This window comes from Osmerus mordax, chromosome 19 (genome assembly GCF_038355195.1).
Source record: "Osmerus mordax isolate fOsmMor3 chromosome 19, fOsmMor3.pri, whole genome shotgun sequence".
Lineage (NCBI taxonomy): Eukaryota > Metazoa > Chordata > Actinopteri > Osmeriformes > Osmeridae > Osmerus > Osmerus mordax.
Window position 1 is genome coordinate 10,196,485 of NC_090068.1, and position 23,228 is coordinate 10,219,712.

Below are 23,228 nucleotides of genomic sequence, written 5' to 3' on the forward strand. Positions count from 1 at the left end.
CAACAGTTTTATTATCTAGCCGTTTTACCATCTTTTTGTTGTTGTTGCTTTACAGTTAAATGATGGTCTGGTCACAGTGCTCCAATACACAATTTTTCAACTCGAAACCTCTCATAATCTTCCTTTCCATAAAAAGGACAGCTTATTGGTGTGCGCTGTGCTTTGTCTGAGGTTGGGTTTTGGGGTTGTGATGGAGGGGTTAAACTAATCCGTTGGAGGACAGGGGGCAGCAGGAGAAAGGCCTTGGGACTCAAACCTCACCCTCTGAACACAACCTCTGGATCAACACCACTAACACACCATGTCAGGAACACACCCAACTGGTGTGTGTGTGTGTGTGTGTGTGTGTGTGTGTGTGTCATGACCGACTGTGGAGGATGGCTGACAGCTGGGGATGACGTTAAAGGATTATAAATAACTGCTATAAAGCTGCTGATTGACAGTGCTGATTAGTAAGATGTAATGTCTGTCGGTGTCTTCCATAGAATTGCCTCACCACGTCATCTCAAGGATCTTTACCGCCTCCAACAGTCTTCTGTAAATGTGCTTTCAACTGAAACAACTCTGACTATTTTACCAATGAATTGAAAGCGTCCACCCAAAGCCCCTCTCCATTCCTACCCCGGTCCCAACCCCTACCTGGTCCCCCTCTTTTTTGACAGAGGGCCCATCCACAATCCACCATGACAAAGGGAAATAGCTGAGCGCAGGATATCAGGGTGCTACTGACCGCCAGACTCTGGCCTGCACAGTGCTTACACAGGGGTGCTTTCTGCAGATTGCAGCAGTTTGAGCTAAACCCCCCTCTGTCAAATCACTATGGACAGGACCTGGAGGGGGAGTGGGAGGAGGGTATCCCCATAGCAGGCCCAAGGGTGGGGTGGAGTTGGATGTTGGCAACCATAGACAAGCATGGGCTCTTCTTATGGGGATTCATGTTTTAAACCGCATTTTCACTTGCCGTCCTTCATAGAAGATTCTCATGCTTGCCAGGTTTGAGCGTCGGATTAGAACATCAGATCCACGCATTTATTGTTGATTTGTAATTATATTCCTGGCCTCTTTTCAGGCCTCTCAAACCATGACATCATCGTAAGATGTCGATGATCATTTGTTTGGTTACGGAACGGTTAGATAAGAACGAGGAGGATGTGTCGACGGTGTCTGTGGGTTTTTGAGGGTGAGCAGTCGATAATCCCGCCCTGAGGGATGAAGCATGTGACCTGGCCGTGGCAGAGCCCTCCATGTTGCCCCCCCCCCCCCCCCCCCCCCCCTTCCTGCTGCCTGTCACCCTCACAGCTCTGGCCAAAGACAAAATGAAATGTGCTCTTTATAGAGAGAGGCAGACAACAGGGACTCCAGAAAGAAGGGAGATCAAAAAGGTCACCGAAGCCTGTGGCAGTAAACATATGGTCGGCCATTACAATGCTCAACATTGTTTACACCTCACTTTGCCGACTGGGAACCTTATCTCAGCAGCTCTGAGGCAGCTAATGAGAGGGTTACATAGTAGTCCCTGACAATATCACGGTTGTATGTTGATTCGCTCTTCGTCCCTACAGTTTCTACTGTTGTGATTAACATTTGATGTCCTCTCAAGAGAAACGACAATGACGTATTGTTTTAAAGCCTGTTGATTTTTAGTGGTAGTGAACTATCCTATACAAATGGTCGTGTGGAGACCGATTGTGATATTGTTAGGCTTTGGTAAGCTTTTGTTTAGGTTTACCAGTTGATTTATCAAATCAACATTTTGTCTCAGTAGTATTACTGACTTACATTTGCCACCTCTTGGACATGACCAAAAAGAAACTTTCAAAGTCGCAGTATCCAGCCAACTGCCGACAGTATCCAGCAGGGTGCTCTCTGGTCGATACGACCTACTAAAAGATATTTATATTCCTCCCACCGCTTTTTGGAGTCATCTCCTAGGGATAGCTAGCCTATTTCTGGTATCTTTCTTGCTCATTCTCCCTCTCTCCCTCTCCTCCACACATCTCTCTTTCTCTCCAAACTAGTTGCTGAAGGTCACCCTCCTGTTCCAGTTAGAACTTAGCAAATAATTAGACAGAATGGAACCAGGACAGAGAGGGGAGCTGGTGCCACGGCAACGTGACTCAGTGAGATCAGGAGGATGAGAACCGTAGGTCTGTTACATCACCATCCCCGAGGAACACATAGTCTAGAAAGTAACAGTACACGCTCAGTCACACACACACACACACACACACACATGATCATCAAACAGACAGCTGGTGTGACGAGCTGTACACCATCATTGTCTGTGTTTGCAGGTCAGCCAGGAGAGGACAGCATAGAAGTCAATGCTATTTGGAAGGTGAAGACGTTGTAGGGGGGAAATTACAAACGGCATTTTACAAAATGTAACAAATGATATGGTACTGACAGAAAGTCAATACAACATGGCATGAAACCACACCTGAGTAAGGTGTGGTAAAAGAAAAGGCTAAATCATTGGTCACACTCCTGTTCCACGCAGGCAGCATATACAGATAACAGGGCTGCCCTTCTTTGGGGCTCAGCAGTGAATGGCAAAGACAGATTTAGTTTCAGAGTGCGAATACAGTAGAGATATTGCATGGCTTTGACCTGATTTGGGAGCATTGTTACACTTGTGGGTGGAAGACGTGATTAAATCAGGTCACAGGGGAATCAGCACATTATGGAACAGAACCTGAAATACTGACACCGTCATTACCCCCACAAGTTCACCAAAGGACAGTTTCCAGGACAGTTCATACAATGATTGTTTCATGTGTTCCCATGGTGAGACATGTTCTGTGGGTTACAGTAAAGCTTAAACCGGTTGTAGCTCCAAAACCAATCTGCTTATTTGGTTCGTCCTTGCTTGTTCAGTCCATCTCAATATCCTCTGCTTGCTTTGATGTGGACCACTGTGTAATGATCACAGAACACTGGGACACCTCGGATATCGTGTGAGAAGAAAGCAGTCAATGATGAATGGAATCGATGAAGAAGAATTATGAAGGAATGCCAGTCCATTTTCCCTTTTTTTAATGGCTTCCAAATGACTAGTTTATGTGTGAGTGTTTTACAGTACACTATTACTGTTAATGTAAAGATGATCCACCATGACATAAAGTTTGACTTGAGTGGGTTCATGTGAATATAAATAGATAATGGTCAGTGTAGGAGTGAGATTGCGTAAGAGTGTGTAGGAGTGGAGTAGGTGAGCTATTGTGTGGAAAGTGTGAAGTGTGTATTACTAGGAAGAATCCCGACACGGTCCCACACATCAAATGCCCAGCCCCCACTCCTACGATAGGCCTGGCCTATTGAGATATGCTGTCTCCCCCTCATTTGCAAAACCTCGCTAATTATAGCCTAACGAGGTGCCGCGCCTACGGGGCCTTAATCACTTCAATATTTAAAGAAAGAAGTCTCCATGGCTTCTTTATCTAATTTGAGAGCATAACAGTGGACTGGGAAACAGGAAGTGACACGGTATGCAGCGAGACCCACCGCTGCACTGGTTTACATGCCAATGGGAACTGCTTTAATGTCCGACAGTATTTTTTTGTCCTGCAATTTGAATGAGAACTAGACATACATGGATCCTGTTGCTATGCAACTATACTCTCATTCTAATTTTCACCAGCTTCACCACAAGATAGTACATGAAGCTTCTCAAATCAATACAGCCATCTAATGCAACTCAAAAACTGTGAAAGGTTTTGCACTGCTCTGACAAATAGGGTTTTACTTTCAGGTAAATCATTGATCACTTACATTTGATACATTCTCAAAATCTATGACTGTTCCACTGATGAAATACGATAATAGAATGTGTTCCATTAAGTGACCCCTTGCTGGCCAAGGCCTTTGATGAGCTATGACCCCAATCCCTGTCTCTAAAACTTCCATACCCATACCTACATCCATGTTCCAGGAAGATAGTATTTATTGTCCTGGTATCCCAGGAGACTGTTGAAGGACTAGTGGACCATGAAAGGCAGGTGAAACAAGTAGGAATAACAGATCAATAACATGTAGAATTCAACCCTTAAGTATCGGTACATTTTACATAAACTTAAAAAATGGCAAGACCATTAACAACATATCTCTCAATCATTTGTGTTTAGTTCAGCATTTCTTGTTTAGATTCCAAGCTCCTTATTTTATTAAACAAGAGGTCCCCCTAGTGGATATTAAAGATTAAATAATCTAAACTCCTCAACTACAGCTTCCTACAACATGTGTAACAAAAATAGTGAAACGTAGAGAATGTAGAGAAAATGTAAGAGTGTATATTTAAGTTTATAGCAGTATAATAGTAGTAGTGTTAAATACCTGTTGAATAGCTCTTTGCAGTTGGTGATCAGAACAGATCGTTCTCCAATGATCAAATTTATCTTGTGCCACTCCATACTTCCACACAGAACCCCCCCCCCCCACCCCCAAAAGGGGTTCATAAAGTATTTACAAAGAAGTCTTCAGATTCTGTATCAGTAAGGAGATGTGCAAGTTCCTGTGGGAAGAAGTGGAAGGGAACATATGTTGAGTATCTGGCATCATGCAAAGCAGGCAGTGCCACCTCACTCATATCCAGCGGATACTACACACTGAGAGACCAACTGAATATAGTTCAGGCTCAGTACTCTATTTTACTACTCATCACACATCAGGTAAGAGCCACAATTTTATGGAAATGCTATTGGTAGAAACTGGAGAGACTGACAGATTGTCAAATAAGTTTGGAGCACAAATCTTGTTTATTATCAAATATCTGAAACATTATAAACACAGAGTATTTCAATGGATTGGTAGACTGTTTAATACTGAGAGTTGGTCCTTGTGTACGACTCCTTATTTGTACTAAATAATGAATACAGTTTTGATAGAGTACTAAAAACTAAAGATAACACTAAAAGTCGGGAAAACAGGCTGAGAGCATTGTGATGAGCTATTATGTTTCCTAAATCTTCAATATCTCAATTTACAGACAGATGAGATCATGTTACAGTATCTTTGGCTCATGGACATTGTAGCAATATATAGCCTCATAACTTAAAGAACAACCTAACTCAACATTTCTAATACTACAATACAAGGCATAGTTAGTTTAGGCAGGTTTTGCATGCCTACAGTAGATGTAACATTTGCAAGTCCAACTGTTCTCTTTCAGGCTTTCTATCTCCTTCAGGCAAATGCTGATGCCTTTTACTTTTGGGGGAGTAGGTCATTAATTGCTGTTGAAGTAGATGTATTGTCTTCATGAAATTGTTGATCTGTTTTAGACAGATGGGAGTTCCTGTATGAACAATGACTTCACAAGACTTCAACAATGATTTCTAGGAACCAAAAAGTTAATCTCTTTCTCATCATCATGGGTAAGGGAAACTCTTGATTCAAATGCATGTTCAATAATTGCCACACAAAAATAAGTATGTGTTGCTGATTGGACAGTGAAGCACATTTTTCCATTCAGACACCTCTGTTTTGTTACAGGCATTGCCCTCCACTCTGTTTTGTCATTTCCAGTCAGGTAAACAAAATCTGTGGTTTGTGAATTGTCTACTTCTGAAATAAATGATGTTATCAAAGCGAAACCACACACAACCCTCATAGCTAACCTGACAACATCTCTAAAAGTAACAATGTGTGACCTCTTTAGATTGGATGCAGCAGTAGCAAGTGGCGATGCTGACACGACAAACCCCATCAGTGATAATGGACTTCCCTCGACAAGCACAACTCAACCAGTCCTTACAGATGCGACATCTTCAGCAGGCGTCCCAGAGTCAGCAGAAGCTTCTGACTCGTGCGAAACAGCTTCAGATCTGACTCAGACTCCTAAGGAGACAGTGTCCGTTTCAGATGAAACAGCAGAGGAGAACTCGGAGACAACACTCACAGAAGGCAAAGAGATGGTATCTGGAATCAAATCAACTGCTGAAAACTCAGTGGTGAATATGCCTGCAAAGTCAACCAGTTCACCAGGGTCCCTCTTAGAAGTCACTGCTGAAAAAGCTTCCATCCCACCTGTCAGTTTATCTGCACTTGTAACCTCTTCTTTCACTGAGATTCCAGAAATGTCTTCTGTTTTGGCCCCTCTTGCTGTAGCAACTTCTACGTTAGAAACATCTGCGAAACCAATGGACAGTTCAACCATTACCGTGGGTGAGAGAAAGTTAAATTCAGTACCACCCTCAACAATCTCCTCTGAGGAGACACTTGCTCAGACAGGAACTGGAATCACAGCGACAACCTTACAAATTGTCTCCACGACAACTCAAAATTCTGCCTTTTCATCATCATCATCATTAATAACTACACCTCAAACATCTGACAGTACAACTCCGTCTTTACAATCTACTGCAATGTTATCTATAGGCTCTCTTTCACCTGATATTACTCTCTCAACAACTGTAATAGCTACTACATCATCTCATTCTGCCTACCCAACTGAAACCAAATCTGCAAGTGGAACTGAGAGCTTTCAATCCATCAAACCTAAAACAACACTGATAATCACACAAGAAACACCTGCACCACCAGATGGAACCATCACAGGCTCTCTGGAGAACCTGGCTATATCTCTTCAGACTGCAACTGAGACCAGTGTGGCCATGGCTTCAGACACTTCTGTGGACTCTCTTTCCCATGATACCTCAGTGGGGACTGCAGTCAGTGTTCCGGCAGCCATACTGGCGACACACATGGTCCTGCTTACAACATCACTAACAACAGCCTATGAATCTGAGCACCTTTTAGAAACCAAAACAACAGACGCAAGCCAGAACCCAAATGAAAACACAGAGACAACCTCCTCTGGGATGCCAACAACATCACATGAGGAATTAAATGAAAGCAAATTGACCACAGTCCCAATATCGACTTCAGAGAGGGAACCAGCTGTGATATCTTCAACCTCAACAGAACCTCCGGTCACGCCCACACCTTTCACTCCAAGCTCATCACCAGCCTCTCCTGACACATCGGACGCCTCAGCTACACACACCTCTGCAACCAAAGAAAACCTTCTGGGACCATCAGAGATTTCATCAACAACGTCACCAGCATCTGAGACATCAGCTTCACCCCCACCTCATTATACGACACCCTTTACGACCACACCTGAGGCCACAGAGGAAACCACCTCCCACACAACAAATACCCCTGCCATCTCTACTGACCGAACGCCACAACCTATACTTGAGACATCACCAGTTATCTCATCAGAAAAGGTAGCAATGGCCCCAACACTGGAATTCACTTCAGCTCCAAGTGGGACTACTATACCCTCTGTGGCCTCTCCTTCCCATGATGCATCAGCCACAATCACTGCACTGGGAACCATACAGGCTACATTTACAGGTTTGTCGACAGCAACAGTCTCTGTAGCTGCGCCTGCACACCCAACAGAACCCCAAGCTCCCTCTACAACTGAGAGGACACCTGATGCGACAGAGAAAACCACACAAGGAGCTTTTATGACCACAAATGATGGGACCGTCTCAACCTCATCTGACAACCTTCCAGAAACCTCCTGTGACACAACCTCTGAAAGCACAACTGCAGTTGAGATGTCAACTTTGACATTACATGAAGCACACGTTACTAGTACCACAGACATCTCAACGTTTGCTGTGCCTCAAACAGTGGCAACCGTTATAACTACACCCTCAGACAAGACACCCCCATCATCAACCAATGACATCACAACAGAAAAAACCTCCTCTGAAATACCCCTGACTTCAGAAGGAGAATTAAATGAAAGCAAATTGACCACAGTCCCAATATTGACTTCAGAGAGGGAACCAGCTGTGATATCTTCAACCTCAACAGAACCTCCGGTCACGCCCACACCTTTCACTCCAGGCTCATCACCAGCCTCTCCTGACACATCGGACGCCTCAGCTACACACACCTCTGCAACCAAAGAAAACCTTCTGGGACCATCAGAGATTTCATCAACAATGTCACCAGCATCTGAGACATCAGCTTCACCCCCACCTCATTATACGACACCCTCTACGACCACACCTGAGGCCACAGAGGAAACCACCTCCCACACAACAAATACCCCTGCCATCTCTACTGACCGAACGCCACAACCTATACTTGAGACTTTAATCACACCAGCTACAATATCCTCAACCTCAACAGAGCCTCCTCTCATACAGCCTCCAGTCACACAGCCTCCAGTCACACAGCCTCCAGTCACACAGCCTCCAGTCACACAGCCTCCAGTCACACAGCCTCCTCTCACACAGCCTCCGGTCACACAGCCTCCAGTCACACAGCCTCCAGTCACACAGCCTCCAGTCACACAGCCTCCAGTCACACAGCCTCCAGTCACACAGCCTCCAGTCACAGAGCCTCCAGTCACACAGCCTCCTCTCACACAGCCTCCGGTCACACAGCCTCCGGTCACACAGCCTCCAGTCACACAGCCTCCAGTCACACAGCCTCCAGTCACAGAGCCTCCAGTCACACAGCCTCCAGTCACACAGCCTCCAGTCACACAGCCTCCAGTCACACAGCCTCCTCTCACACAGCCTCCTCTCACACAGCCTCCAGTCACACAGCCTCCGGTCACACAGCCTCCAGTCACACAGCCTCCAGTCACAGAGCCTCCAGTCACACAGCCTCCAGTCACACAGCCTCCAGTCACACAGCCTCCAGTCACACAGCCTCCGGTCACACAGCCTCCTCTCACACAGCCTCCAGTCACACAGCCTCCGGTCACACAGCCTCCGGTCACACAGCCTCCGGTCACACAGCCTCCGGTCACACAGCCTCCTCTCACACAGCCTCCAGTCACACAGCCTCCGGTCACACAGCCTCCGGTCACACAGCCTCCAGTCACACAGCCTCCAGTCACACAGCCTCCAGTCACACAGCCTCCGGTCACACCCGCACCTTTCACTGCAGGCTTCTCACCAGCTTCCTCAGAGAGGATGAATTCATCAAAATCAAGCTCCTTCCCAACTGTGACTCATCATATTTCATCTGGCATTAAATACACCCTGTCCTCTACAGGGAAATCGGTCAAAACAAATCCTGATCTGAACAAGACAGTCACACCTCGACCCAAAATAAAAATTGCTTCAACCACACCCGTGGTACTTGACAAAAATCACATTTATGTGACTTTGACCTTGATTATCCTTTTACTGTTGTTGATTGTTGGAACTGCCGCTATTTTCTTCTTTGATCAAAAAAGAGGGGGGTATGACCTAACTTGATTACTGCTTGCTCTGTGAAATACTCCAGAATGCCCAGTACGTACAGGTTTTGTCTGTGTATCCTGCAATGCAATAGTATGCTCGAACATAAATCAATGCACTATTAGTAGAGGGGGGACAACTAAAATACTTGATTTTTATGGTGTCAATTACATACAGGAGTGGCAAACATGGTGTAATTAATAGACAGAACTTAAGCTTGCCATCTTGAAGGTGGACCTCTGCCTAACTCAATGTCTATGTATGTGACTTGACAGGGCTTCCTGCAGACTTTGAAGTACAGTTCTTCGTTATTCTCCGCTGGACTTTAGAGAGACTGACTTAAACTCACCTTTCTCCTCTAGCTGAATTTGTTTCTGCTCTCACAGATGTCTCTGACGGCACACGCTTTAGCAGACAATTCCAGCCAGGCGTTTTGATGGAAAGAAGGTTTAGCACCAATCAATGAAAATAAACAATTAAAACTAATATTGTAAGGACTGCGCAGACAATCCTTTATTTGTTTACAGGGTCTTAGACACAACACTGTGTTATTGACAAGTCATGAAGAAACATGATCAGAATCAGAGCCAGAGTCAGTACAATGTGGGAGGTTGACTCCTGTCTCTTTATGAAGAGCCTCTTTGGTTCCTTTCACAATGCAGAAGTACAAACACTGACGAGTGATGTCACTTATCATGTCACTTCCTTTATTTCTGGAACCCTCCGCCGTCCTTCACCCGAAGATTCCATCTAGGTTGCCTTGTAAGGTCAGCTCCTTTTTTTATAATCTCACTTAAAGTGCACTCATGTGCATGTCAGAATTGTTCAAGACACTTTTGAAAGGCTTTCCCATAAACATGTTTCTATGTGTCCTTTGCAACTACGGTTTGCAGGGACAAGATAGGCACAAATCCATTAGCTACTGCAGGTATGTCTTCACATACTGTTCTGTACAACATGTATATATCATAGAAGAGCACTAGGCTGTGAGTGCAGTACATACCCTACATGGATGATGTTTTAGATTTTTAAGTTGTGACACAGACATTTACTGATCATGGTCATAGGGGTTGGAATGAAGAGGAACATCCTCATTAAACTGCAGGAAGACTCACGATTCAGATTACAAGATCAATGCAACAAGTGGACAATTTAAGAAATAAACATAGGACAAGTATAACAGTCAATGGTCAAAAACAGTTTTTAGAAAAATAATAATTACAAAAATACATCGAAAAAACAAACCTATATCTTTGTCGGTGTTTAATTATTTTCCCAAAGCATTGTAGACTATCAACACAGAGGGCAGTAGAAGACCCAAACATTTAAGATCCTTGGTTGAAGAGGAGCAGACATTTCTATTTAGACATTTCAAACGAGTCACCGGAAGGAAATGGCCCTTCATTAAACACACAGGACAGATAATGTGTCTATCTAAGCGCTAAGTGTGTGTGTCTGTCTATGTTTCTGTGTGTGTGTGTGTGTGTGTGTGCGAAAGTGTGTTTGACAGAAATGTTATAGACCCCTCGGACGGACACAAATGTTGGTCCTTCGTGCAGGCACAAAGCCATGTTTGCAGTAGCACTTGAATGACCCTATGGTGTTGACACAACGAGCATTCTTGCATGGATTAACGCGAACCCCAGGTTCAGCGCACTCATCAATATCTGAAAAGAGAAAGAGAGAGAGGGATGGAGAGAGAGAGATGGGGGAGAGAGAGGTCTGTCATCTGCCTGCACGCACATTTACATAGAACAACAAATCAACAACACTGTTCCTCTAAATGCTAAAGTGTGTGTGGGAGTGTGTGAGATATGCGCCGGGTTCCCTGTAATAGATGAGGGTGAAATGTAAACACACCTGTGCAGCGTGTGCGGGAGTGATCCATCCTGAAGCCGGTGTTGCACTCACACATGGTGCCCAGGTAGGAGCGCACGCAGCGCCCGTTGGCACAACTGCACTCATCAGAGTCTTCCTCCGAACTGTCCCCTTCTGAGCCCAAACACAACAGAATGAAAGAGGAGGGAGAGAGAGGAGGGGGAAAGAGACATAGAAAGAGGGAGAAATACAAGGAGGGAGACAGGCAGGGTTTTGCCAGTTAGAATGTTTATGTCTGAATGTGCAGCTGTCAATAGCAATCACCCTGCTAGCATTTACCTGGATTGTAGTTGGCAAAAGCTGCAAGAAAGTCGACTTCACCCTCAGAATCTGTCTCCAGGTGCATCTCACACAGACGGTTAAATATCACTGGAAGTAAACAAAAGAATAATAGTAAGACTTGTGGGCGATAATAACGAGTAAAAACACAACATTAAATCAAACTGGCGAGAGTAGGGAGAGGAGAAGCAGGCCCGGTGAGTGATGCGCGTGCGTCCCTGTGGTCTCACCTGAGTTTCTCTGGGGACAGGTCCTGCACTCCGGGCCCCAGCCGCGGCCGTAGTGACAGCAGCACTCGGAGTAGGTGACCACCAGGCCCTTCCTGGGCACGCTGCAGATCTGGTCCTCATCCACCTGCAGGAAGCACACGTCCTTGTGGGCCGCCGTGCGGTCTGGGACAGAGAGACGGGGGAAGGTGGAGGACGTGAGCTGTGAGTTCTTCACCTGTTCAATGCTTCAAACCCCTTCGACTGATCAGGGCTGATCTGTCAAGTGTGAAAGGACAGTCGTTGCATTATGCAAGCAGGCCTTGTCCAGCCACTCGTCTTGACCTGGGAGATTAACCAGGTAATTGTTGAGGACGGTCAGAGCCAGCAGGCAGATATGAATAAGACATGAGGCCTGGATACAGACAGACACAGGCTGCTCTCCTCTGCCCGTGCTTCTCCTTGAACACGGACACGATGGAAGGAGTGAGAAAGCTCACTCGAAACAGGAAGCTTTACAAAAAGAATAACAAAAATATAGACACCGCAAAGTGTCTGTGTTGTGCACTGCTGAGTTCATTAGGAGTGTAATGCAGTCATGCATTATGACATTCAGGTATTACAGTCTGACATATAACCAAACAGGACAAGGTAGAAAGAGAAAAAGTCTTGAAAAGAAAGATGCAGAAAATGCCAGAAGCAATAAAATCCCTTTTTGGACATTTCCTTGACATTTCTCAAACACACGTTTACATACACACGTTGGAATAAGTGTTTTTCATGTTGTTTTCATGCTAGCTAGTGTTGTGTAATGGAAATCCATGAAAACTCATGTTCTGAAGCTGTAAAGACTACTGTAGCTATGCTTCCCTCTGTTCTCACTGATCATACAGACACTGATCTTCATATGTTTTTTTTACAGCATTCTCTACACGTAGGAGGGGTTTGTTGTAGGCTGCCTGTGGACAGAGTCAGTATTGGGCAGAGGGACTCAAAGGGGGAGGGGTTAAAAGGAATGAGCAAGAGTGGCAGGTGTAAAGGCAAGCCAAAACTCGGGTTAGCTTTGACCTAACTGGTCAGGCTCAGGTGAGCTGAGCGCCGATTGGTTATACCCACCGTCATAGACGCACTGTTTGAGCGCTGCGCTGAAGGTGAGGGGTTGGGTGCAAATACAGTGAAAGGAGCCGGGCGTGTTGACACACCTCCCATTCTTACAGTACGAGGGGTCCTGGCACTCATTCACATCTGCAAGGGGTCACCACAGACACGGGTTACAATATGGACACCAGCCTAGGGGCCAGCGTTCAGCTTCGGCCCGGAATATGTACGATGTTTAACAGGAAGCAGTTTCCTGAGTGGGCATGCAGAGAGTGTAGGTGTGTTCAGAAACTACAACTCTCAACAGGACGGCAAGTCCTCTTTTTGTGACTATGAGGTGATTGTTGTCAGGGAGATGGAGTTGGTACCTGAGCTACCTGGGACAAAGGGTGGGGCAGCCAGGGGAAGCTGTGAGGGTATTAGTTAGTGTTAAGGTGTCTGTTCATCGGTACACAGCTGACGGTACACAGCTAAAATCAGTGGCCTTCCTCTCATTCATCCTCCCTCCCGCATACAACCACGCAGACACAGCTGGGAGCAACCTTTTAAAACAACACTTCCCAGCATGCCTCACTCCACTTCCCAGACAGCCAATCCTAAGCTTTGTAACTGGCCCGCGCCCTCCACTCACCCCCCTGCTCCTCGGGGGTCACGCAGCTGTTGCGGTCGGTGGCCAGGATCCAGGGAGGAGAGCAGATGCAGTAGTAGGACCCGGGAGTGTCCACACAGTGGCCGTTCTTACAGTTGGCTGCATTCTGGCACTCGTCCACGCCTGCAACGTAAACACACTGACTGAACCAGTCGTCGACGCCACGAACGCTTTGTTGCAGTTTAAGAGACAGAATTGAGGCCCTGAGGCTGGGGCTGAGGTTGGGGCTGATGATGAGTGTGAGCCTGGGACTAAGGCTGGGGCTGGAGCTGAGGCTGAGGCTAGAGCTAAGGCTGGGGCTGGGGCTGGGGTTGGGGCTGGGGCTAAGGCTGGGGTTGGGGCTGGAGCTAAGGCTGGGGCTAGGGCTGGAGCTAAGGCTGGGGCTGGGGCTAAGGGTGGGGCTGGGGCTGGGGCTGAGGCTAGGGCTGGGTCACCTGCTACTGTGGCCGTCACACATTTCTTGTTGGTGGAGTCTGGGGTCCAGGGGGCGCTGCAGGTGCAGTAGAAGGAGCCTCTGGTGTTGGAACACTCTCCATTAGCGCAGAGGGACTCATCGTGACACTCATTCACATCTGAGGGGGGGGAAGAGGAGAAGACAGTCTGGAACCAGTTCCCACTCTCGTACCCTACCCAGTATGCGTGTGAAGGACCCTGTGCCTGTGTGTTCACCAATGCACTCCAGCAGGTTGCTGTCGTAGTAGAAGCCTTGTTGGCAGTAGCACTCGTATCCCGGCTGGGTGTTCATGCAGCGGCCCTCCTTGCAGATCTCGTTGGAGAAGAGCACGCACTCGTCGATGTCTGCACACAGAAACAGCATCGTGAAGACCCAACAGGAGCCACGTGCTTACAACAACAACAACACACACACACACACACACACACACACAGTGCCTGCAGCACACACAACAAATAATCAAAGGCCACAAGTGCACATTTCACTGCTACACTGTTTCAGTGGTCGGGTGAGGCAGTCAGCGGCAGGCAGTCAGCCAGGGCTCCTCACCTCGGTGGAGGGAGAGGCCGTACTCGATCGTCCCCTCCTCGTGGTAGAAGCCTCGGCCCACCGGACACAGGGAGTGGTACTCAGCTGCATGTGGGACCAAACACCACCGGACGACAGTGAGTCGGGCACGTGTACGACCCATGCACATCCAAACTCACAAAAGCCCAATGACGAACGCGTGTGCGAGAGTGCGTGTGAGTGTACGTGTGTGTGCATGCGTGAGCGTGTGTGTGTGTTTGCGTGAGTGACTGTGTTTCAGTGTGTGTGTGTGTGTGTGAAGTACCTGAGTGGTGGACGGGACAAGGGTAGATCTCGCAGTGGTCGCCCCAGCCCACCCCAATGGAGCAGCAGCACTCCTGCTTGGTGACGTTGGTGGCCAGGACACTGTCACAGAACACCGTGTCATCCAGGTTGAGATAGCACTCCTTCTTGTCCTCCAGCTCCATGGCGATCACTGTCGGGGGAGAGGGGGTGGGGGTGGGGGGTGGGGGGTCAGAGACAACACAATGAGGTATTACAGCCAGCCTAAAGGGGGTGTATGAGGGTTAGGAGAGCGCTGTGTGATGATGCGCTGCACTGTTTCATGGGAGGGGATGGCTGTCCAGTGGACTAGGGGGTTTGTCTGTCTCACCCTCGCAGCTGTGCTTGTCCTCGGACAGCAGGAAGCCCTCGTTGCACACGCACACGAAGGAGCCCGCCTTGTTCTCGCAGGTCCCGTGCGGCTGACACAGACTCCTGTCGGACGCACACTCGTCTATGTCTGGGCGAGAGAGGTGGGAATGAGTGAGAGAGAGAGAGAGAGAGAGAGAGAGAGAGAGAGAGAGAGAGAGAGAGAGAGGAGAAGGGAGGAGGAGCCGGTCAGAGAATTAGATCGAGTGAGAGAGGTAGAGATAGAGAAGGAGTGAGATAGAGAGAGAGAGATTCATAGAGAGGCTAACAGCACATGTAGAGACTGACCTTGGCACCTCCTTCCTCCAACCAGCATAAAGCCCTTCTGGCATTCACAGCGGTAGGAGCCCATGTTGTTGACACAGCGCCCTCTCTGGCAGTTGGAGGGCCTCTCGCACTCGTTGATATCTGTGGGAAGGAGAGCAATATAACCAAACCACGACTGATAAACAAACTCCACAGAGCTACGTAACCCAGGGCAGAAGGAAGAGCCATGCATCCCACTGGGGAACATTTCCCGCCTCCTGTGTGTGATGTGAGCGATGAGAGTCGGCCCATGCCTTCACAGTGGCTCCCCTCCTGTGTGCGCTGGTATCCCGGGTAACACTGGCACTGGAATGAGCCGTCTGTGTTGACACAGCGCCCGTTGGCACAGAGCCTGTCGTCCTTGCACTCGTCAATGTCTGGAAGAGGGGCAGAGCGGGAACACCCACAGAGAGCATCATGTACTGTACTCCACCATCTGAATGAGCAGCACGCACTACGGGTGAGCGTTTATTTAGCAGAGACTTTCATTCAGAGCGACGTACAAGAAGTGGATTTGATCTTGCAGACGCGGTCTTATGCTTTACCACCGAACTGTAACTCGTGATCTAGTACTTATGAAGGCACAGTCTCAAAGACTTGGATCAGAATATACAGGAAACAGTGGTCGTGAGGAAATGACACGGCAGTAGTGTGGATGTTGACCGTGGATGGTGGAGTGTGGTCTCCAGGGCGTGTGCTCACCCCGGCAGGCTTTACTGTCGTCGCTGGGGAGGAAGCCCTCGCTGCACAGACAGCGGTAGGTACCAGGGAGGTTCTCACAGCGCCCGTTGGGACACACACCCCGTTTCTGGCACTCGTTGACATCTAGAGAGAGAGAGAGAGAGAGAGAGAGAGAGAGAGAGAGAGAGAGAGAGAGAGAGAGAGAGAGAGAGAGAGAGAGAGAGAGTGAGAGAGAGAGCACCTCGAGGAAGGGGAGAGAGAGTGGGGGAGGAAGATGAAGTCCTGAGGAGGAGCAGGGATGGACAGGAGCCGTCCTGGCAGGCTGGACTGGTGCCCGCTGGCATGTGTGCTGCCTGGGTCTCAGTCAGCCAGACTCTGACAGATTTACAGGCTATGACTGATCCAGTCCATTCTCTGCTTCGCACACACATACATTCTGACTCGCGGGTCAGAGAAGACATACTTGGGAAGTCAGGTAGAAACACATCTTAAAATGTTCAGACTCTGTATTCAATCTTGTAGATCTGGCATTCATGAAGTTTCCATAGGACAATACCAGTCATTCAATAATGTACGATACAGTATAATAACAGACTGCAGATTATCCATGCCCACTAGGTGGCATCGCTTCAATAGAAGATACTGGCTCTAGTCCTGTAACTGAACTCTGTGATGGCTTAAGTAATACAAGATTTCACAGTGAAATCCAGGGCCCATGTCATGGTGTATGTATCAGTGTTTGAGAGCCTCACCATAGCAGAGGCCCCCTTGGGCCTGGTGGCCTGGAAGGCAGGGTACACACTCGTATGAACCTGCTGTGTTCTCACACAGCTCGTTAGGGCACGAGCTGGGATCCAAGCACTCGTTAATATCTGAGGGGAAAGGATGAATGAGGAAAATGAATGAGGAAAATGATTCACACTGTAACAAGACACACTATGTATTCCCACACGTTTACACACACACACACACATGCACACGCATCTATCTCGTCCACACACAGAGAATGGCAGGGCCTCACCTTCACATGCCGGAGGGCGGTGAGCCCTGCTTCTGAACCCTTTGTGGCATTCACACTTGTAGGAGCCCGGCATGTTGACACACTGACCGCCAGCCCCACAGACATCCTGCTTAGTGCACTCGTTCACATCTGAAAGACTCAAAGAGAGGAGGACGCTCCGATAAAAATCCATCTGAAAAAGAGTCCGACGGCTAAAGGAGAAAGAGCTCGCCATTTTGGAGACACGCCGCCCATCGTCACCCACCTTCACATCTGAGTCTCCCGCGATGCACCAGGAGCTTGTAGCCATGGTGACAACGGCATCGGTAGGAGCCCTCGGTGTTGATGCAGATGCCCCTGCTGTGGCCGCAAGGCTCCCCGTCACATTCGTCGTCATCTGACAGAGCACAGTGTTAACAGGTGGTTAACAGGGTTAACCACCAGGAGCAACACGGCTGACTGGGTTCAAGACCCCCACCAGGGGGGTGGTAACACATAGCTTCAACAAGTCAGGAAGACCACCAGCATTGTCATTTACCGGAGGCCATTGATCTCCATGGTTTCTAACTCCACCAGTGCTCAGCCCTCTGGCCACGCCCCCCCCCCCCCCCCCAGACCCTTACCCACACAGCTGTTCCTCTGGGGGTGGAGCCTGTAGCCGGCGTAGCAGTGGCAGTTGTAACCGCTCTGTCCGTTGACACAGTCGCCATGGCCACAGATGTTTCTGTTCAGCTTGCACTCGTCTGTCACCGCTGCTGGGCGGAGAAACGCAGAGGTCGCAACCACAACACAACCACAACACAACCACAACACAACCACAACACAACCTCAAACAGACCAAACAAGGCCCCGGTAGGGATATCAGTGGGTCAGAGGCAGAGTGTGTGTGGGACAGTGGAACTCACGTGAGACCTGTGTGTGAGCCACCTCCAGGGGGTCTCTGTCTGGGTTCACCCTGATGATGGGCGGTGAGGTGGGCTTAGCCACGATCACTGTGGGGACAACCAGAGACACCGCTCACTCACGACCCTCTGAAGACAGGTGATCTCCTATTATCTCCTATGTCTCCTACTTGCTGTTTGAAGTTCTCAAGAGGTTGTTGCTTGAATATGAGCGTATATCTATTACATCATAATTATATGAGATGGATAGATAATTGGATGGGATACACACATGGGGAGGGTTGTGGGGGGTGGGGGGGGAGGGGGATCGGCCTACCAGGCACACGAGGACCGTGCGTGCTGATTGGAGCAGGCTGTGTGGTTGTAGTAATCTCCGGAAGGATCTCTGCAAGTAAATGATATCAGAAAAGAAAATCTACACCAGTAACATTCATCCAGGCACACAGGCTTAGTTGAAAGGACTACCTACCCTCCCTCCGCTGCTCCTCACCCCTGTCAGGCTTGTGCCCCAGGGGGGTGTGGATCTGGGGAGGGAAGGCCACCGTCTCCCTTACACTTTGGAGCAGGTAGCCCTTCCCTGCAGGACAGATCTTGCTGAAGGAAGCTGGGCACCGGGGAGACGAGAGGAACATGATCAGACCTCATATTCAGACAACAGTGTATGATATCAATACAGCATTGTTTCATCATCATAATCACTGAGACACTGACCGGCCTTTCATTGGACCCATCACCCCCCCCCCCCCCCCCCCCCCCCATTCCCAACCCCTGTCATCACCCCAGCTGGGACCAGATTGGTAGGGTACAACCGGACACGTCCTCACCCCCCCCCCCCCACCTGCCCCCGGGAGCCTCACCTGTGCCATCCTGAGGGCATCTCTCACAGTTGCTGCCCCAGGCCTTGCCCACGGTGCAGCAGCACATCTCCTGGGTCAGCAGGGTGGGGAAGGCGTGCTCACAGCGCCCCGCCTCCGACACCATGCGGAAACACTGACCCTGCTCCGACGGAGACTCTGGTGGACGTCGGCGCGGAGGAGAGAGGCGGGAGGGAACAGAGCGGATGCTGGAGTTTGAACATCAGCTTGACAGTCTAGAGGCCCATAAGAACAGTACTGTTGACGTCTACAGAGTTGTGTCATCATATTGATTTAACAAATGAAAGCTACTTTTAAAAAAAAGACAAAAATTCTACACCAACATTTTAAAGGGGCTTTTTGGTTAAGGATCGGAAGAAGAAGAAAAATAGTTGGACCACACAATGACGACAGAGCCCTCTCTCCGGCCCTCTGATCAGCCATCTGAACATCAGATTCGGAGGCTACTTCTTAACCTCAACATTGCAAGCCATAACTCCCCTTTCCCACCCTCCAGATTGGCCCCAGATGAGCCCAGACAGGGCCGTTTAAGGCCTGAATGGAAGCAGCAGCCTGTCATCATGGTGCACGGAGGAGGCGTTCTCTCACTCACCCACACATCTGGTCCTGTCCAGGACGAAGCCAGGCTTGCAGTCACACACGAAGCTGCCCAGCGTGTTCAGACACTGGCCGTTCTGACACTGCACCTGCAGACTGCACTCGTTGATGTCTGTTGAGGAGAGAGAGAGAAATGGGAATCAAAGAAGGAATATCACTCAACTTCCAGGGCATCTATCCTCTCTATTGCCCCCCCCCCTCCCTCCCGCCAGTTACAATCCAGCAGCCTGGAGGTGGAATGAGTCAGGGGAGAGAGCAGACTGGTGCTCATACCTTGGCAGTGAGAGCTGTTAAGTCTCTTGTACCCGCGAGGGCAGGGGGAGCCGTGGTCCTCCATGATTTGTTGAAGTTTAACTCCCTCCAAGTCTGAGAGAGATGGATGGGGAGAACGGGGAGGAGAGAGCATGAGAGGGAGAGGAGCAGAAGGAGGGAGGAAGGGAGGAGGTCGAGGGAGAGGGAAGGTGGCAGGAAGAATTAGAGTGAGTTCAGGATACAGTCCTCGAGACAGACAGGAAGTTTTAGTATGTTACAATGTATTTTCACAATCTACCCCTCACAGACAGAAACTTGGCAGCTCATTAAAGGGGAATTTGTTATCGTTTTCACAGTGGTGTGCGGGAGTAGAAATAGTCCTTACAGAGAATGAAATAAAATCAGCTTAAATGAGCTCAGAGAACAGTTTTCATTGTCAACAGACAATCTCCTTCTCCTGTTAGTCACTGAGCTGTCTAGCACGCTCAGCTTAGCGTTGTTAAGTCTTTGTACACCCCTATCAGAGACAGCTGCTGTGTGTGTGTGTGTGTGTGTATGTGTGTGTGTGTGTGTGTGTGTGTGGGTCTTGGTGTGTGTGTGTGTGTGTGTGTAGGTGACATATGTAAAGATGAGACACGTTTGATCAAATCCTGGGAGGAAGGACTATGCCTAACCAACCGTGAGTATGAAACAAGTTCAAGTTCAAGTTCAACTTTATTTATATAGCACATTTACAAACAGCCACGCGGCTGCCCAAAGTGCTTCCCAGAGCGTTTGACAATTACACATACACCATAAAATAGAGTTCAAAGAGCTAAAATCGGAATTATTAAAAAAGAAAGTGATATAAATATAAACCATAAAATATAAACAGACATAAACCCCAGAGCAGGGGGAAACAGGGAACAGATATGGAGTGAGAAAAAAGAGAAAAGAGAGAAAGGAGTGAAAGGAGACTCCGCCTCCTCTGATTCTACACAAATGAAGACGAAAAAAAGATCCATAAGGGAAAGAAAATGGAAGGAATGCTTTTGTGGGTCACTGTGGAAGCCCTGAAGAATGCTTAAATTATGAAATAGTTAAATCCTTCTTTCCAGGTACTTATTTTCTGTTCATTTGACACAACCTGAAAAAGATTTGGACTTTGCTTTCAAACCGATGAGCATGCCAGACCAGAATCAGAAGCTGTTCTGAGTTTAAAGAATAACCAGATGCATCGCTTTCTGACAAAGGCTCCTTTGTCTGAGTCAGAACTGAGGAATGGAGTAATAGAAAAATGGAAAAAGGTGAGTGTCCAAGTTTTTCGAGGGGTGCAAGCTTGAAATTCAATCTTCTCCAATGCGATGACAGACTTCCACTGGGCAGGCACATGGGAACACGTAACTGCAGAGCATTTTTTCAGAGAATCCTTTCCTCTCTTCTTCTCCCTCTGTCTCCATATTTACCAGTGTCCTCTGTCTGTCTCTCCCCAACTTTCCCTCACAGTTTGAACTCACACGCTAGCGCAGACACATGCCGTACACTGTCATGATGAAGCCTCCTTATTTCCTAAGCTGGGGATGAGGAAATTGTCAGGAAAGTTTGACATAATTTGGCTCGGTAAAGCATTGATTTACGTAATCGACTCCACAGCAAAGAGCTCCAGATTAGAAGAAGACCTGCCAGATAGCAGATGGAAACCAAAAGGAAGTTCATATCTGGTGGTAGCAGTGTACGACACCAAACAAATAACATACCAGTCACAGGTGACAGTGCTTTAAGTAGCATCACTCACATTGCAGCTTGGGACACTGATAGCATTTGTTCTGTCCCCAGGAGTTTCCCACACTGCCACAGCAATCCTCCTGATTGATCGGCACTGGGAGAGGGTTACTGCTACACTGAACCACATGGTGAAGAACAGAGAGAGAGAGGGGGAGGGAGGGAGGGTGGGGGGTGATAGTGACGGAAATGTATAAAACAGCCATTGGAAAGAAAACACACGCAAAAACATGTTGTGTGAAATGACGGTCGTGGGCTTATGACGGCTAGGTTTGAGGCGGTCTAACTCACAGCTTGCTTGGGTGTGGTCTCCTGAAAGCACCGCCCCCTGGGTTTGAGGGTGGGGGGGGTCAGACGCAGCACGGTTTTGTAAGGTGGCTTGACATCTGCCTGGTCCAGAGGATGTATGACAACGGACGTGTCAGGTGTGTGGTGGACACGCACCTTCACCTGCACTGAAGAGAGGAGAGAGAGAGACAGAGAGAGAGAGAGAGAGAGAGAGAGAGAGAGGGGGGAGAAAGAGAGAGAGAGCGAGAGAGGGGGAGGGGGATAGAGAGAGAGAGAGAGAGAGAGAGAGAGGGGGGGGGGATAAAGAGAGAGAAAGAGAGAGAAAGAGAGAGAGGGGGCAGAGGAGGGGGCAGAGAAAGAGAGAGAGAGAGGGGGGGGGGGGGAGAAAGAGAGGAGGAGAGAGAGAGACAGACACAGAAACACAGAAACAGCACAAATCACATGGACATGACTACACAGCTCAATGAAACAAGCCAACAACGGCTCTTGTGAGAAGGTGTGGTGAGGTTTGAGTCACAGGTGCTAGATGATGGGTACCTTCTGAGGAGTGATGGCCGGTTCCTGAGTCAGGGGGCAGGGTGAACACCGAGTGGGTCTGCGTCAGCTGGGAGCGGCCCATGGCCGACTGCTCTCCCTGGCCCAGGCCGTCAAAGATGGGGTACACAGGCTGCTGGTTGCCCCGCGCCGCCTGCGCCTCATGGGTCTGACGCAGGGGGAACTGGCACATGCGTCCTGTGAAGCAGGCGGGCACAGGCAGTGTGGTCCGTTCGCTGCACACCCCTCCGTTCATACAGATCTGACGGCACACCACTGTGAGAGGAGGGGGGGGGGGGAAGACGGGTCGTTACTCTTGAAACAGTCCCCTTATGAATAGAACAGCGTACAAATGCTGAGTCAGAAAACCAGTAGGATTCCCTCCTGCCATCTTTCACCGTTACACAGTACAGTCATTAACAGTGTCCACTAGTCATGGTTTTCTGCTGCACCGGGACTATACTTTAGAGAAAACAATACTATGATGTTTCAGCAGGTTTGGAATAATGAGTCATCTCTCTGCAAAGTCCCTTTGGATCACAGGCTCTAGTGACATCATCAAACGGTGTCTGTTAAGCACACACACCCGCCCAGCTCCAGCCAATCAGGCGCAGGCGGAGGAGCTGGCTGTGGACAAGAGTAGGCCAAGGCAATAGCACGACTGACGGCTTTTTACTGGAACATGGAAACTATGTGAAACCATGGGGGCTCTGCTGAAAAGAAACAGTTCAATGGCACTTATACAGATTTGAATGTTACTTTTTGGGGCATTTACAGGAGCTTAGTTTCCCCCTAAAAGGACAATAATAGGAAGCAGTGGAATCGGAGTTCACCGGGTTTAGGAGAGAACATACTCAATTCAGAGGGGTCCCAGGAAATGGCAGAGAACGATTAGGCGCTGTATGTTGCAGATAAGCATGCCCACAATAGTACCACAACTGCTCTAGTGTAAACATTGCTTAAATATAGCTTATCTGCTAGTCAATCCTTAAAAGGACAATTCTGTCCAATGTCGAGGTCATGAAAGAGTCAAGA

The 23,228-nt window shown here is 48.5% G+C and overlaps 1 protein-coding gene across 4 annotated transcripts in view; it reads right to left on the minus strand.

Annotated features, from left to right (window-relative positions):
- Nucleotides 1–9,698: 9,698 nt before the first annotated feature.
- ltbp3 (latent transforming growth factor beta binding protein 3) overlaps nucleotides 9,699–23,228 on the minus strand; it is a 19,613-nt gene continuing 6,083 nt past the window's right edge. Inside the window, exons 2-28 of one of the 4 annotated variants that reach the window (XM_067257014.1) lie at nucleotides 22,197–22,469; nucleotides 21,663–21,826; nucleotides 21,385–21,490; nucleotides 19,632–19,724; nucleotides 19,354–19,470; nucleotides 18,744–18,899; nucleotides 18,356–18,490; nucleotides 18,203–18,271; nucleotides 17,890–17,976; nucleotides 17,608–17,736; nucleotides 17,250–17,381; nucleotides 17,006–17,134; nucleotides 16,737–16,856; nucleotides 16,006–16,128; nucleotides 15,558–15,680; nucleotides 15,286–15,405; nucleotides 14,960–15,088; nucleotides 14,612–14,782; nucleotides 14,329–14,412; nucleotides 13,995–14,123; nucleotides 13,760–13,897; nucleotides 13,308–13,448; nucleotides 12,695–12,823; nucleotides 11,603–11,764; nucleotides 11,373–11,462; nucleotides 11,076–11,204; nucleotides 9,699–10,882 (exon numbers count right to left, since the gene is read on the minus strand). In XM_067257014.1, the coding sequence (XP_067113115.1) occupies nucleotides 10,731–10,882; nucleotides 11,076–11,204; nucleotides 11,373–11,462; nucleotides 11,603–11,764; nucleotides 12,695–12,823; nucleotides 13,308–13,448; nucleotides 13,760–13,897; nucleotides 13,995–14,123; nucleotides 14,329–14,412; nucleotides 14,612–14,782; nucleotides 14,960–15,088; nucleotides 15,286–15,405; nucleotides 15,558–15,680; nucleotides 16,006–16,128; nucleotides 16,737–16,856; nucleotides 17,006–17,134; nucleotides 17,250–17,381; nucleotides 17,608–17,736; nucleotides 17,890–17,976; nucleotides 18,203–18,271; nucleotides 18,356–18,490; nucleotides 18,744–18,899; nucleotides 19,354–19,470; nucleotides 19,632–19,724; nucleotides 21,385–21,490; nucleotides 21,663–21,826; nucleotides 22,197–22,469 (3,530 nt within the window). In that variant the 3' untranslated portion in view covers nucleotides 9,699–10,730. Of the gene's footprint in view, nucleotides 10,883–11,075; nucleotides 11,208–11,372; nucleotides 11,463–11,602; nucleotides 11,765–12,694; nucleotides 12,824–13,307; nucleotides 13,449–13,759; nucleotides 13,898–13,994; nucleotides 14,124–14,328; nucleotides 14,413–14,611; nucleotides 14,783–14,959; nucleotides 15,089–15,285; nucleotides 15,406–15,557; nucleotides 15,681–16,005; nucleotides 16,129–16,736; nucleotides 16,857–17,005; nucleotides 17,135–17,249; nucleotides 17,382–17,607; nucleotides 17,737–17,889; nucleotides 17,977–18,202; nucleotides 18,272–18,355; nucleotides 18,491–18,743; nucleotides 18,900–19,353; nucleotides 19,471–19,631; nucleotides 19,725–21,384; nucleotides 21,491–21,662; nucleotides 21,827–22,196; nucleotides 22,470–23,228 lie in introns of all 4 variants that reach the window. The other 3 variants (XM_067257013.1, XM_067257015.1, XM_067257016.1) reach the window with 3 other exon arrangements.